This window comes from Peromyscus leucopus, chromosome 1, assembly GCF_004664715.2.
Source record: "Peromyscus leucopus breed LL Stock chromosome 1, UCI_PerLeu_2.1, whole genome shotgun sequence".
In the NCBI taxonomy this organism is placed as follows: domain Eukaryota; kingdom Metazoa; phylum Chordata; class Mammalia; order Rodentia; family Cricetidae; genus Peromyscus; species Peromyscus leucopus.
In genome coordinates, this window is record NC_051063.1 from 166158731 (window position 1) to 166174832 (window position 16102).

The following is a 16102-nucleotide window of genomic DNA, read 5'->3' on the forward strand; positions in this document are numbered from 1 at the left end:
ACTATGTAGTCCTGGCTGTCCTGTGCTGTGGGATGTCTTTCTGTATGGTGAATATGTGTTGCTCTCACTGGTTGATAAATAGAACTGATTTGTCCTGTTGCCAGGCAGAATATAGCTAGGTGAGAAAGCCACACTGAATAGAGGGAGAAAGGAGGGTGGAATCTGGCAGATGCCAGCCAGCCACCCAAGCAGCAACATGCCATCAAACCTGTAATGCCACGGCCACGTGGCAGTACATAGATTAATAAAAATGGGTTAATTTAAGGTGCAAGAGCTAGCTAGTAATAAGTCTGAGCCATTGGCCAAACATTTACTATTATTATAAGCCTCTGGATGATTATTTAGGAACAGGCATGTGGGAGATATTCATTTGTTTATAGTCCTGAAACTTGGTATGTAGACCAGGCTGGCCTTGAACTCATAGAGATCCACCTGCCTCTACTCTAAGTGCTGGGATTCAAGGCATGCATAGCTATGCTTGGCTCTTCTTATTAAATTGCCCAGGCTGAAATGAATGGAAACACATGAACTATGAACCAAAGGCTGAGGGGCCCCCAGCTGGATCAGGCCCTCTGAATAGGTGAGACGGTTGATTGACTTGATCAGTTTGGGAGGCAACTAGGCAGTGAGACCAAGTCCTGTGCTCATTGCATGAGTTGGCTGTTTGAAACCTGGAGCTTATGCAGGGACACTTTGCCACACCAACTCCAGTGTCGTCCGTGTGACATGAACAATTATGTCAATAATAGCGGACGGGAGATACGTGTCCCACGGGACTAAACTCCCTGGAGGTCCCTGGCAGAGTGCCCGTGTTATGCCTCCTTCTCGAAGGAGACGTGCTTCACAGGTCATGAGCTCCCTGGGCTATGGGTTCTGTATAACTGCTTTTCTGATAATGTTCTAATTAATCTATAAAACACAGCCAAAATTAATGAGTGCTTGGGTTGTGAACTATGGAGGAAAGGGGAAGCTGGACATGGACCTTATTTAGATATAGCAGAATGAACTATTTCTTAAAGACCTCAAGCCTCAAGCCGCTAGATAATAGAAAGTATAATAGTTCAGGCACTTCTAGGGAATGAACACTCACCCACTAGGAATCCTTTAGGAATCCCAACTAAAGTGATTTATGGCAGAAAACATTGTCTCATAGGAGGCAGATGGTGGGCCCCTCTGTTGAGGAAGTTCAGCCTGGGAAACTTAAGGACTACAGCAGAACCCCTTCCCCTTACAGGTTTAAAAGTACAAGTGTCTATATTCCAGCAGGTAAAAAGGTTTTATATTAGAGGAGATATATGGTAAAGAACTGAAGAAATACTTAGGGAGGATCTGCAGCATCCAAATTGGCTAAATGGGTCATGAGAACCAGAAAAGTAGAAGTTCATAATAAACTAGAGAGCGGCTGAGATAAAGATGAAGGACACAGCCGCAACCGCAAAGAAGCCTTCACAAGTCTAGAGACTGTACTAAGTTTAAAAAACACAGACTGATCTTTTGGGTCATAAAGTTCTTGTGAGTGAAGGGATATGTCTAGTGCCGATTAGCAACTGTGTGCTTGATTTTTTTTTAAAGATGATGTAATTGAATTATTGCCAAGCTCTTGTTGTTCCCTGTATGACTTGATAGTTTTCTTTTCTGTATATAAACTACTGATTTGCAGAAGTAAAGTTGCAGCAGATTCAAACCACTTCTGAGTGTGTTGCCTGTCTGTCAGTCGCCGAATCCTTGCCTTCCTGACTACCCAAGCCCTGGTTCCCCTACGGTCATGGTACTCCCGGTGGGCCAGTCCGTGACAACACTTGGCTCGGCCTGGGAGGAGGGGACTGGACCTGCCTGGACTGAGTCTACCAGGTTGATTGCAGTCCTCGGGGGAGGATTTGCCCTGGAGGAGGTGGGAATGGGGGGTAGGCTGGGGGTAAGGGGAGGGGTGGGAGGGGGGAGAATAGGGGAACCCATGGCTGATATGTAGAACTGAATGGTATTGTAAAATAAAATAAAGGAAAAAAAAAGAAAAAAGAAAAAGAAAATAAATAAATAAATAAATAAATAAATAAATTGCCCAGGCTGGCCTTAAACTCACTCTGTAGCCAAGGCTAACCTTAAACTTGCCATCCTCCTGCCTCAGCCTCTCAAGTAGCTGGAATAACAAGGCTGTGCCTCTAAGCCTGACTAGCCTCCTCCTCCTCCTATTCATCTTCTCCTTTCTCTTTGTCACTTTTCTCATTCTTCTCTGTCTCTTTCTCTCTTTACTCACAGAGAGGTTTTGAACTCATGATTCTACTGCCTCAGCCTTTCAGTTACTGGAATTACAAGCATTTGCCTCCAAGTTCAATTTTCTTTTGAGACAGGTTCTCATGTAGCCCAGGCTGACCTCACATCTAGCCAACAATGACCTTGAACTCCTAATCCCCTTGCCCCTGCCTCCCAGTTGTTGGGGTTACAGGCATGTACCATCGCGCTCAGCAGCAGCTCTTCTGGGCACATGCATATGGAAACCAGAGGTCCGCGCAGTCAGATGTCTCCCTCCATCACTCTCCACCTTGTTTTTTTGAGACAGGGTCCCTCACTAAGGCTAGAGCTCATTGATTGGCTAGATTGGCTGGCCACAAGCCCCACCCCCCACGGGCCTCACTGTGTTCCCCAGCGCCAGGACTGCCCTAGATCTCGATCGCTCCACAGCCCGGTGTGGGGCGGGACTCCCAAGGCCTGCTGAGTGTGTTTTCAGTCCAGATACTCCACAGCTTCGGTCCTCAACTTTCCTAGTGCTGCCGCCCTTTACAGTGCTCACGCGGTGACCACCAACCACAAAGTCACTTCTGGCTACTGTTATTATCATAACATAAATACCTGATATACAGGATGTCTGATATTCGACCCCAAAGGGATTGTGACCCACAGGTTGAGAAGCACTGCTCTAGAGCCTGAGGCAAGAGGATTATTTGAGCGTAGTAACATTATGAGACCTTGTTTCAAAATAAACAGAAGGCTGGGGGATGGCTCAGCAGATAAAGACACTCGCCACCACCCTTTTGATCCCCGAGACGCATCAGGTGGAAGGAAAGAACTGACTCCTGTAGGTTGTCCTCTGACCTCTGATTCACACTGTGCTATGTGGGCACATGCACAAATAAATTAGCTAATTAAAATGTAAAAAGAGAGAGAAGCCCCTCCTCGCTAAAAACAAAAACAGAAAGAGCAGGCCTCCTGAGAGACTGGCAGCTCACTCACACAGGCCAGCGTGCTTCTGTTGAAACTGGCTGTCCCTTCCCAGACCCTTACAGATCACACAGGCCGGCGTGCTTCTGTTGAAACTGGCTGTCCCTTCCCAGACCCTTACAGATCACACAGGCCGGCGTGCTTCTGTTGAAACTGGCTGTCCCTTCCCAGACCCTTACAGATCACACAGGCCGGCGTGCTTCTGTTGAAACTGGCTGTCCCTTCCCAGACCCTTACAGATCACACAGGCCGGCGTGCTTCTGTTGAAACTGGCTGTCCCTTCCCAGACCCTTACAGACCATTTCCGTCCCTCCCTCTTGCTCAAGAAAAATTTGTGGTTAATGAGTCTCAGAAAGGAGAACTGAAAGTCAAAAGTAAAAGCGTAGAGGTGTCAGGAAAGGGTGGGCGTGGGTCTGCCCGCACCGCGCTTCTAAAACACACACACACACACACACACACACACACACACACACGCACGCACACACGCACGCACGCACGCACGCACACGCACACGCACACGCGCGCACACACACACACACACACACACACACAGACAGGACCACTTCTGTGTTTCAGTAGGTGGTGGGGCGTGAACAGGGTGGAGTCTCAAAGGGAAAAAGAGGCCACAGGACATCTCAGTCTAGCACCAGTCCCTGGAGATGTCGCCACCATGGGTGCCGCTGTGCCTGCTGTTCCTGGGGAATTTGGAGCATGCAGGGGCCACACTGATCCGGTACGGAGACCCCCACCCCACTCCTGACAGATTCCCACCACTTGCCCTTTAATGCTGGGGCTGGCCTTGGTGCCGCAAGAGTCCAACTTCTTTTTCAGGGTCCCCAGACTTTACTCCTTTTTAAAATGTGTGTGTGTGTGTGTGTCTGTGTGTGTGTGTGTGTGTGTGTGTGTGTGTGTCTGTGTGTGTGTGTCTGTGTGTGTCTGTGTGTGTGTCTGTGTGTGTGTGTGTGGGATGGTGCATGCAGGGAGGTCAGAGGACAAAAAGTCGGTTCTCTGAATCCAGCTCAGGTTCAGCTGTGAGGTTTGGCAGCAAGGTTCCTTATCTTCTGAGTCATCTTAGACCTGGGTCCCCAACTCTCAAACTGGGGTGTCCACCTGAGAAATTCAGCATAATACCTCCTAATACCCCACACTTTTTGGTTGTTTGGTCTTTGTTTGTTTGGTTTGTTTTTGTACAGATTGCGTCTCATGTAGCCCAGGCTGGCCTCAAACTCCCCATGTAGCTAACAATGACCTTGAACTCTGGGTTCTATTGCTTCCTCCTCCCAAGTGCAGGAATTCCTGGGAAGAGAACCTGGGGTTTGTGCTTTACAAGCACCGTGCTCACTGAGCCAATCCTTTGCCACAGCCACAGCCCCACATTCTTTTCAAAGACAGGTTCTCACTATGTAACTCTGGCTATGTAAAACAGACTGGCCTTGAACTCATAGAGATCCCCCTGCCTCCATCTCTGAAGTGCTGAGATTAAAGTCATGGGCCATCATATTTTTTTTTTTTCCAAGACAGGGTTTCTCCGTGTAGTTTTGGTGCCTGTTCTGGATCTGGCTCTGTAGACCAGGCTGACCTCGAACTCACAGAGATCCTCCTGGCTCTGCCTCCCGAGTGCTGGGATTAAAGGTGTGTGTGCCACCGCCCGGCTTTTACTTTATCTGGCCTTTACAGGAGTTGTGGGGATTTGAACTCAGACCTTTGTGCTTGTGTGGCAAGTGCTCTACCCACTGGTCCATCTCCCAGCCCTGGGCCACCACATGTTTAAGTCCAGGATACTCATTGGCTAGGTGGGGTGGAGTGGTAGCCCAGCATTCAGGGAGGCTGAGGCAGGAAGGTGGAGTTCAAAGGCGGGGAGATACTGTCTTCAGAAACCCAGAGCTAGGGATGTGGCCCAGTGGGGGACGCTTGTCTAGTAGACACCAGGGCCTCCATCCAATGTCCAGCGCCACAAGGTAAACCATCTCTGGTCCTGGGGCCCAGGACTGGCTACCCCTCCTTACCCAATCAGGCTATATTTTGTGAGGAGTTTCCTTGGACCTAAGCCCTGGTGATCTGGCTTTAAGGCTCAAGCCCTCTGACTCTCCCCCATTTCTTGGAGACCATTATCTGTGGTCTGGAAACTTTGATACCCCAGATTCTCAGCTTCTGAGCATGCCTGTGTCAGGGAGGCCTCCCCATGAGTGACGCCCAACACCTTGTCTCTGATTCTTCTCCCAATTTCTCCTCTTCTTTTCTTCTGCCACTCCCAACTCTTGAAGGGGGCACCTTTCCAGAAAGTGTTTCTTGTCTTCACACTTGAGACACTCTAAGGCCTCTTCAGGCTGAATCACGAGGCTGGGTGTGGTGTTAGGGGTGAGCAGGGGCCAGAGGGCTACCATGCCTGGTTCTATTAACCTGTTTTGTTTTTTGTTTGCTTTTTAAAAAAAATGTATTTATTGTGCTGCAGGGTACATGTGCATGCACAGCACATGTGTGGAAGTCAGGGGACATCTTTAAGGATTAAGTTCTCTCTTTCTGCCTTACGGGCCCTAGGATTGAACTCAGGTCATCAGACTTGGCAACAGTTCCTCTGCACTTTGAGACATCCCATCAGTGCTGATCCTCTCTCTCTCTCCCTCCCCCTCCCTCCCCCTCCCTCTCTCCCTCCGTCTCCCTCTCTCTCCCCTCTCCCTCTTCCTTTCTTTTTGTGGTCACATGTAGTCCAGATTAGCCATAAACTGGATGTATAGCCAAGGATGAGCTTCTGATTCTCCTGCCTCAACCATTCCAGGTGTTCACCACCATGCCTGATTTATGGGGTCATGAGAGTGGAAGCCAGACTTCTTGTATGCTAGGTGAACCCTACCAACTGAGCCACACCCCAACCCCCTTTAACCTGATTTTTTAACCCAATCCACAGACTTCCAAGTCCACACCAAGAGCTGTGGATATACACTACTCTCTCAGGGCCAAGAGCAGAGGGAACACCTAGGTCATTCTGGGACACACTCAATCCCAACACGATCTACCCCAAGTTAGCAAAACAGAATTAGGAGACATACATTTGAACTAGCAGCCTTTTTAAAAAATATTTATTTATTCTTATTTTATGTATATTGATATTTTGCCTGTATGAGGGTATCAGATATTGGAGTTACAGACAGTTGTGAGCTCCCATGTGGATGTTGGGTATTGAACCTGGGCCCTCTGGAAGAGCAGTCAGTGCTCTTAACCACTGAGCCATCTCTCCAGCCCCTGAACTAACCTTTTGATCAGGCCTAGAGAAGCCCTCAGCTCAAGGGCCAAGTTCAACATACCTTCAACCAGCTTTTGTGAAGGGATCTTAAAAGAAGCCTCACCCACTCATTTGCATGCGGCTTTCACTGCTTAACTGCCATGTAAACAAGTTGGTTTTGTTGTTATTTTTGGATTGTTTTGGTTTGGTTTTGGTTTTGTTTTCCGAGACAGGGTTTCTCTGTGTAGTTTTGGTGCCTGTCCTGGATCTCCATCTGTAGACCAGGCTGGCCTTGAACTCACAGAGATCCGCCTGGCTCTGCCTCCCGAGTGCTGAGATTAAAGACATGCGCCACCATCACCCGGCTTATTTTTGGATTATTTTAAGACTGAAAAAAAAATATATGTATGAGTGTTTTGCCTTGCTTTAGGGTTTCTATTTGCTGTGATAAACACCATGACCAAAAGCAACTTGGGGAGGAAAGGGTTTATTTCAGTTTATAATTTTCAGGTCATACTCCATTAATGAGGGAGGTCAGGGCAGAGTGATGCAGAGCCCCTGAAGGAATTCTGCTTACTAGCTTTCTCTCATAGCTTGCTCAGCCTGCTTCCTTACACATGCCAAGACCACACGACCAGGGATGGCACTTCCCACAGGAGCTGTGCTCTTCCACAGTAATCATCAATGAAGAGAACGCACCACAGTCTTGTCCACAAGCCAACCCAGTGGGGCATTTTCTCAACTGAGTTCCCCTCTTCCAAAATAAGTTGAGTTTATGTCAAGGTGACATAAAACTAGCCAGCACAACTGAGTTCTTGTCAATTTGACACAAAAACACATTAGTGTTAAACCATAACCTTTCCTTTCTTGTTCATCCCCAAGATCTCATATTAATATTAATATCACAAGATTAAAACATCCTAGCTTTTAAAAGTCCCACAGTCTTTAAAAATCCAAACTCTTTAAAAGTTCAGTTTTCAGCTGGGCAGTGGTGGCCCACACCTTTAATCCCAGGACTCGAGAGACAGAGGCAGGTGGATTTCTGTGAGTTCCAGGCCAGTTGGTCTACAGAATGAGTTCCAGAACAGCCAGGGCTACACAGAGAAACCCTGTCTCAAAAAACAGAACAAAAAAGAAAAATTCAGTCTTCTAAAAATATCCAAACTCTTCTTCAAAGTTCAAGCCTCTCTAAAATAATCAGTCTCTAAAACATCCATAGTCTCCTTAAAATTCCAAAGTCTCTTTAAAAGTTCAAAGTCTCAACTGTGGGCATCTGTTAAATGAAAACAAGTAAAATATTTCCTTATTCCAAGAAGGAAGAGCCAGGGTGCAGTCACAGTGAAAGCAAAGCAAAATCAGTCAGCTGTGTGAAATCAGTGTCAGACATCTGGGGCTCACGTTCTAGGTTCCAGAAGGCTTGCACAGCACACACAGCTCATCTCCTAAGCTCAGGCAGGCTCCACGCCACAACTGCGTGCTCATCCCTTGGTGCTCACCCCTTGGTACTAGCATCTCCAAAATGCTGGGTCTCTGCAGCTGGGCTACATCTTTGGGGTGCTCCTCAGGGACTCCGACCCTGCCACATGGTGCTGAGCCTCACCTACTCTCCGTGACCCCTTCATTCCTGAGGCTTGGACTGTAACTGAGGCTGCCCCTTCACCAATGGCTTCTTCTGGCTGCAGTTTTCTTCCTTATTTTTGCTCCTTTACTTCCTGGGAGTTTCTTTTTTGTTATCTTTTTTTCCTCTTCCCTTTGTGGTACTGAAGACTGAACCCACAGTCTTGTGCATGTTAGGTAAATACTCTACCACTGAGCCACACCCCAGCCCCTCACTGGGGGATTCTAGGCAGGGGCTCTACCACTGAGCCACACCCCAGCCCCTCACTGGGGGATTCTAGGCAGGGGCTCTACCACTGAGCCACACTCCCAGCCCCTCACGGGAGATTCTAGGCAGGGGCTCTACCACTGAGCCACACCCCAGCCCCTCACTAGGGGATTCTAGGCAGGTGCTCTACCTCCAAGTCATTTCTCAAGACCTCTTTTTACTTTAAAAAAAAAAATCATCTTTAAAAACATCTAAATTCTTGGGCTGGAGACATAGCTTGGTGGTTAAGAGCACTGGCTGCTCTTCCAGAGGACCTGGGTTCAGTTCCCGCCACCCACATGACAGCTCACAATTGCCTGTAACTTCAGTTCCAGGAGATCTAGCACACTCACACAGACATACATGTAGGCAAAACACTCAATGCACATTAAAAAAAAAAAATCTTGATTGGGCTGTGGTGGCGCTCACCTTTAATCCCAGCACTTGGGAGGCAGAGGTAGGTGGCTCTCTGTAAATTCAAGGCCAGCCTGGTCTACAGAGTGAGTTCCAGGACAGTCATGGCTACATAGTGCGACCTAGTCTCAAAATAGACAAACAAATAAATGAGACCACTCACAAACCAACTTTATGTTCCTCTTTCGCATGTGACTTTGTTGCAGAGAAGTTTATACTTTTTTTTATTACATTTATTTATTGTGTGTGCATGTACATTTATTTAATGTGTATGTGTGTGTGCGTACATTTATTTAGTGTGTGAGTGTGTGAGTGTGTGTGTGTGTGTGTGTGTGTGTGTGTGCATGTGTGAACTGGCTTGTATGAGTGCATGTGGAGGTCTGAGGACAACGTGCAGAAATCAGTTCTCTCCTTCCACCCTGTAGGTCTGGGGATCAAATTCAGGTCCTCAGCTTTACCCACTGGGCCGCCCTGCAGGCTGCAAGGCTCTCTCCTCAGTGTGCCCCTTCCTGCCATGTAGCAGGAATCTTAAAAGTTCTTATTAATAAAATCAAACCCGGACCAGGTATTGGGGTGAACTGGAAGATCAGAGAACCAGAACAAGCCACAGCTACCTCACCTCGCTGGATCCTCAGCCTCTCCCTCCTTCAGTAAAACCTACCGGCATGCGCCATCACAACCGGCCGAGTGTAGAGCGGGCCTGAGCTGGGGCCCACAAGGCCACAGGCAAGCAGCTTTTTCGTGAATTCGTACCACAAACGTTGGGCGCCAGATGTAGCATGAATCTTAAAAGTTCTTATTAATAAGATCAAACCCGGACCAGGTATTGGGGTGAATTCTGGAAGATCAGAGAGACAGAACAAGCCACAGCTAACCTCATCTGGCCAACTTCTCAGCTGGTCTTGTTTCCTCAGACCGGAAGCTTCTGTGTCCTCATCCCAATGGCTCTCAGCTGAACTGTACTGCTTGAAAGCCTGAAGCTTAACCAGCCAAATGCTGCTAGTTTCTGGTCCTCACACCTTATATACCTTTCTGCTTTCTACCACCACTCCCTGGGATTAAAGGCTCGCTTTCTGGGATTAAAGGCATGTGTCACCATGTGTGGCTGTTTCTAATGTATCCCTGAACTCACAGAGATCCAGAGGGATTTCTCCCTCTGGAGTGCTAGGATTAAAGGTGTGAGTGCCACCATTTTCTAGCCTTTGTATCTAGTGGCTGTTCTGTCTCTGACCCCAGATAAGTTTATTAGGGTGCGCAATATTTTGGGGAACACAATACTACCACACTGCCATGCTTAGGAAAGCCTCCCTCTTCTCAGTTAGGTTCTGGATTTATTTTATTTTATTTTATTTTATTTTTGCGGAGCTGAGGACCGAACCCAGGGTCTTGTGCTTGCTGGGCAAGGACTCTACCACTGAGCTAAACCCCAACCTCAGTTAGGTTCTATATTTATTTCTATTGTCCTTAGAATTTTCACACCAAGTCTTTGCTACATCTGTGATTTACCTTACCATGAAGGGTGAAATTAGGCTTTGGCATTTACATCCCCCACCCCCAAGCATGGGGAACAGAGTCTCACCAGCATGCATGAAGTCACCAAGAATTCACATCACAATGGCAGGTCTTTAGTCCCCCCCCACCCCCTCACTGAAGTCTACATAAAAAATTGTCAATGAAGGGCTGGAGAGATGGCTCAATGGTTAGGTGCACTCGCTGCTCTTCCAGAGGACCCAGATGTGATTTCCAGCACCTACATGGCAGCTAACAACTGTCTGAAACTTTGGTTTTTAGGGGATCTGATACCGTCTTCTGGCCTCTGCAGGCACCAGAGATGTTCACAGTGCACAGATACACATGCAGACAAAACACTCATACACATAAAATAAAAAATTTTAAAATCTCAAAAAAAAAAGTAAATGTAATGTCAAACCAGGGTTTCCTTTTTTGTTTCTTCTGGCAGTACAGGATTGAAATTACAGCTTAATTCCTGCTAAACTTAAATGTAATTTAAATATTTCATATATTATTTTTGATATTTTATATATCCTTCTGTTTTTTTGTTTGTTTGCTTTTGGTTTTCCAAGACAGGGTTTCTCTGTGTAGCCCTGACTGTTCTGGATCTCACTCTGTAGACCAGTCTGACCTCAAACTCAGAGATCCACCTACCTCTGCCTCCTGAGTACTGGGATTAAAGGTGTGCACCATCACTGCCTGGCCTATAATATATATATATATGTATATATATATATATATATATATATATATACATATATATATATATACACACTTTCAATCACTATTTTTAATTATATGCTTATGTGTGAGTCTTCATGTAGGTGTGTTGTGCAGGTAAGTTCAGTGCCAGAAGTGGGTGCTGGATCTCTTAAAGCTGGAGTTACAGGTAGTTGTAAAATTCCCGATATGGGTATTGGGAACTGATCTCAGGTTCTCTGCTGGATCCCAAGCATTCTTAACCACTGAACCATATCTGCTGCTTCCCCTTCCCATCATTTTTTGGTTTTTTGCAATCTTTGGAACCCGCTGGGAATGGTGGTACCTAGGGATGGCTTTCCTTAAAGCACCCGGATAGCGGTGGGCCTTTGAGTCCGCACCCTGGGGATGCGTGGCTTTCTCTGAGGACTGTGAAGTTGCCCTCGGCAGCATTCCTTGGTCATTGTTGAGCTGCCATCATCAATGACTGCTACTGCGGGGCCCGGGGATGGTTACCTTCCGGTCCAATGGAGGGCATCTATCACACGAAGGTCTCCTGGATGCATGGCTTTTTCACTGTCCAAATTCTCTCTCTCTAGAGTCCCTCTTCGCCGAGTCCACCCTGGACACAGGATCTTAAGCCCACTGAGTGGATGGGAACAGCCAGCAGAGTCTCCAAGGGCCCCCGCCTATGGTGACAAGCCCATCTTTGTGCCCCTGTCCAAGTTCATGAATGTGAGTCCCAGCCCCCACATTCCCGCCCTTGAGGCAGAATACCCAACTCTTCACTTATCCTGTGCTCCCTTGTCCCACCAGACCCAGTATTTTGGAAACATTGGTTTGGGAACGCCTCCTCAGAACTTCACAGTGGTCTTTGACACCGGTTCTTCCAATTTCTGGGTCCCATCCACGAGATGTCATTTCTTCAGTTTGCCCTGCTGTGAGCTCCCCCGGGAAGAAGGCCAAAAGGGGTGATGGGAGAAGAGGGCTTGGCCTCAGTATCCCCTAGGCTGTCCTTGCAGGTGCTGAGTCTCCCATCCCCTGAGTGACACCTATTTTATCTCCTGCATTAGGGTTTCACCATCGTTTCAATCCCAAGGCCTCCAGCTCCTTCCGGCCCAATGGGACCAAGTTTGCCATTCAGTATGGGACTGGGCGGCTGAACGGAATCCTGAGCCAGGAGAATCTGACTGTGGGTGACTTCAGCCACACAAGACCTCAGCTTAGACCTAGGGTCTACCACCACCTGGTTCTGGGAGGGGTTTGAAGAGGCAGGCCCTCCTGGGAGACGGGGAAGGATTCTTGAGAGGAGGTGGGGTCTCCTAGGGACAGGATGAGGGGCATGATCTGCTGGTCAAGGGGTGGAGCTTCTTAGAAGGAGGTGGGGTCTCCTAGCAAAGGAGATAGGATTTCTAGAGAAGAGATGGGATCTCCTTAGCAAGAGGATGGGGCTTCTTGTGAAGGGGTGGGGCCTCTTGAGAAAGGGGGTGGGACTTCTAAAAAAGGAGGCTTCCTTTGCAAATAAGCATGGCCTCCCCAGAAGTGGAGCTTCCTGAGTAGTGGGGCAGAACTTCCTGAGCAAATGTTTATGGTTTCTTGGGAAGAGGCTTGGATTCTCATGTAGACCATCTAGATTCTTTCCCCAATGCCTCCAAGCAGGTTCTCAGCCACAGGAGGGTAATGTCTTTCTAGAAATAACTGGTCCCACTTCAATTTATCCCTAGATTGGGGGAATCCACGGTGCTTCTGTGACATTTGGAGAGGCTCTGTGGGAGCCCAGCCTGGTCTTAGCTTTTGCTCGCTTTGATGGGATCCTGGGCCTCGGTTTCCCAACTCTGGCTGTGGGAGGAGTTCGGCCTCCACTGGACAGGATGGTGGAGCAGGGGCTGCTGGAGAAGCCCGTCTTCTCCTTTTATCTCAACAGGTATCGGACGGGAGCTGTCTCCATACCCGAGTCCAGCTGTTGCTAAAATCCTCTCCCTTAGGAGGTCCCAATACCTAGGCACCCTACCACCACAGTTCACTCTGGGGAACCAATGAGTGCATTCAGCTTCCTTACAGAGCATAGGCGAGGAGTTACTCACAGTGGTGGGTGCTCCTCCCCCTAAGAGGCTGCCCCAGTGGGGATGGGGGGTCCTTGTGGCTCCATAGACGGAGCTCCCCTTAATCTACATACTCTAGCCCCTCTCCCAGGCCGCTAGCAACCGAGGCAGAGTTGCATGGGAGGGAGCAGCTGGACACTCAGCTGAGGGTCTCATGACCCTCCTCACCCTTCCATGTCAACAGTCAACAAGCCCGTTTGGGATGAACTTTTTCAAGGGGCCACAGTTTAACTCCCAAGATAGTGGTTGTTTGGCTTGGCACACAGTCAGTTACAACACCAGCCCGGAGAAAACTCCTTCAGGAAGTCCCATTATTAACACAGGAAGTCCAGTGGTCCTTGAAGGAAGTCATCCTCCCGACACAAGAGCTTTCACCTACATTCAGGAAAGTGCTTACCCAATATAGAAACACAAGAGGAAACCCCACAACCTAAGTGGCAGCTCAGGACATACCAACGAAACTCACCATGGGTTCACAATGCCCCAGGTTTTGAAATCAAACAGGAAATTCCATGCCCAGTCAACAAGTCCTCTACTTAAGGACCCTTGCTTCACCTCAAAGAGAGCTCATACTCTGCTGGAGAGCCCTGCCTAGAGTTAGGATCACTCATTAGTCATCAGCTTTTAGGAGGCACAACTGTATACTCAAAAGCCCCATCAGTAACAGACATGGTGGTGCATGCCTGTCATCCCAACACTTGGGAGGTGGAAGAGGGAGGATCAGGAGTTCAAGGTCATCCTTGTCTTGTTTCCAGTTCCCATACTTAGGAGCTGCCCATACCCCTCTACCCTATTGTCTTGGTTAGGGTTTCTATTGCCGTGATGAAACACCATGACCAAAAGCAAGTTGGAGGGACAAGGTTTATTTGGCTTACACTTCCACATCACTGTTCATCACTGAAGGAAGTCAGGACAGGAACTCCAACAGGGGAGGATCCTGGACACAGGAGCTGATGCAGAGGTTCTGGAGGGGTGCTGCTTACTGGCTTGCTCCCCATAGCTTGCTCAGCCTGCTTTCTAATCAGGCCAGAGGAGGCCTCACTCACAACAGGCTGTGTCCTCCCAATCAAACACTAAGAAAATGCCCTACAGACCTGCCTATAGCCCAGTCTTATTGAGGTATTTTCTCAGTTGAGGTTCCCTCCTCTCCAGTGACTCTAGCTAGTGTCAAGTTGACATAAAACTAGCTAGCACACCCACCTAGAAGCCAACTGGCAGGAAGTCCCATGCCTGGCCACCTCTGGGACCAATACATGGAATACCAGCCTCTTACTTCACTTTGCCTCTGCAGAGATTCTGAAGGGTCTGATGGAGGAGAGCTGGTCCTGGGAGGCTCAGACCCAGCCCACTACCTACCTCCCCTCACCTTCATACCAGTCACCGTCCCCGCCTACTGGCAGGTCCACATGGAGAGGTGAGGAACTTGGACTCGTGGGGCTTGAGCTGCGGGTCTGGACACCCAGGCCCTGCCTCTGACAACTGCCCCATCCTCCCTCACAGTGTGAAGGTTGGTACAGGCCTGACTCTTTGTGCCCAGGGCTGTGGTGCCATCCTAGACACAGGAACATCTCTAATCACAGGACCTAGTGAGGAGATCCAGGCCTTGAATAAGGCCATTGGGGGATTTCCCTTCCTGGCTGGGCAGGTGAGACTACTCCTGGTTCTGACGGGTGTGCTTCAGAGGATCTCGGGGGTCTGGTGGCAGATTTTGGGTGGGCAGCTGAGGCCTAAAGGATGAAAGCAGGTAACCAGGAAGTAAATGAGGATAGCATGCTTTCCAGGTGGGTGGGAGGGAAAAATGTAGAACTGGACTTAATAGGAGAAGCCTACCTAACAGGCCTTTCTACAGGAGATCCTGAATACCTGACTGCCCAATATAAGCTGTACTCTAGACACTAGGGATCCACCCAAGACACGTGAGCAGAGCAGGAACCATCTGCCTACCTGCCCTGTTCCTCTTGTTCCGCAGTATCTCATTCAGTGTTCCAAGATCCCAGAGCTCCCCCCTGTCTCCTTCCGCCTTGGTGGCGTCTGGTTTAACCTCACAGGCCAGGACTATGTCATTAAGGTAAGGCGACTGCCATGGTGACATCAGAGCAACCAAACTGAGCTTGCGAGGGCAGAGCTGGGTCTCTTCCTTCACCAGGGCTGGATATCCAACACAGGAACTTTGCCTTTAGAGAGGGTCTCACTGTGTAGCTTTGGCAGACCCAGACCTGCTAATATAGACCAGGCTGACCTCAGACTCAAGAGTTCCTCCTGTCTCTTCCTCAAGTGCTGGGATTAAAGGTGTGCACCAACATACCCAGCCCGAACTTTGCCTTTCTTTTTCTTCTTCTCTCCCTTTCAGCGACTTTTATTTATTTTCTGTATGTGCGCACTTGATTACAGCATGTGTGTACAAGTCAGAAGACAATTTGAAGGAATCTGTTTTCTCTTACTATGGGGGGGGGGGGTCTGAGGACTGAACTCGGGCTGACAGACTTAGCAGCAAGCACCTTTACCAGCTGAGCCATGTCGTCGCTCCCCTTTCTTTCCTTTTTTTTTTTTTGAAAATGGGTTTAAGTATGTAGCCCAGGCTGGTCTTGAACTCCCCATCCTCCTGCCTGAGTCTCCTGAGTGCTCAGATCACTGGATGATGGCACCATGCCCAGCTAGCAACACTAGAGGACACTAATTGTCCTCTTGTGGGTGCAGAGGGGACAATCAAACTCGGATTCCAGCGACACCCAATTTCCTCCGTGTTGTCGCCTTGCAGATTCTTAAGGGCGATGTTGGCCTCTGCCTGTTGGGCTTCCAGGCCTTGGACATCCCGAAGCCTGCAGGACCCCTCTGGATCCTCGGAGACGTCTTTTTGGGGCCCTACGTGGCCGTCTTCGACCGAGGAGACAAAAACATCGGCCCGCGCGTGGGTCTGGCGCGTGCTCGGTCTCGTGCAACAGGACCGGAAGAAAGAAGGGCTGCGCAGGCGCAGTTCCTCAGAGGACGGCCTAGTTAGGGTACATGCACATAGGGCCACAGAGGCTAGCTTCTTTCCAATTAAAAAAAAAACCCACTTTCCATTGAAGGAACCCA

At 48.7% G+C, this 16102-nt stretch overlaps 1 protein-coding gene across 1 annotated transcript; it reads left to right on the forward strand.

Annotated features, from left to right (window-relative positions):
• The first annotated feature begins 3686 nt into the window (after nt 1-3686).
• Nucleotides 3687-16094, forward strand: Napsa (napsin A aspartic peptidase). Its single transcript, XM_028858865.2, has 9 exons — nt 3687-3949; nt 11525-11660; nt 11742-11865; nt 11999-12117; nt 12650-12849; nt 14319-14441; nt 14528-14672; nt 14997-15095; nt 15786-16094. Exons 1-9 carry the CDS (start codon nt 3876-3878, stop codon nt 16023-16025), a joined length of 1260 nt encoding a protein of 419 aa, XP_028714698.1. The 5' UTR covers nt 3687-3875; the 3' UTR covers nt 16026-16094.
• The last annotated feature ends 8 nt before the right edge of the window (nt 16095-16102 follow it).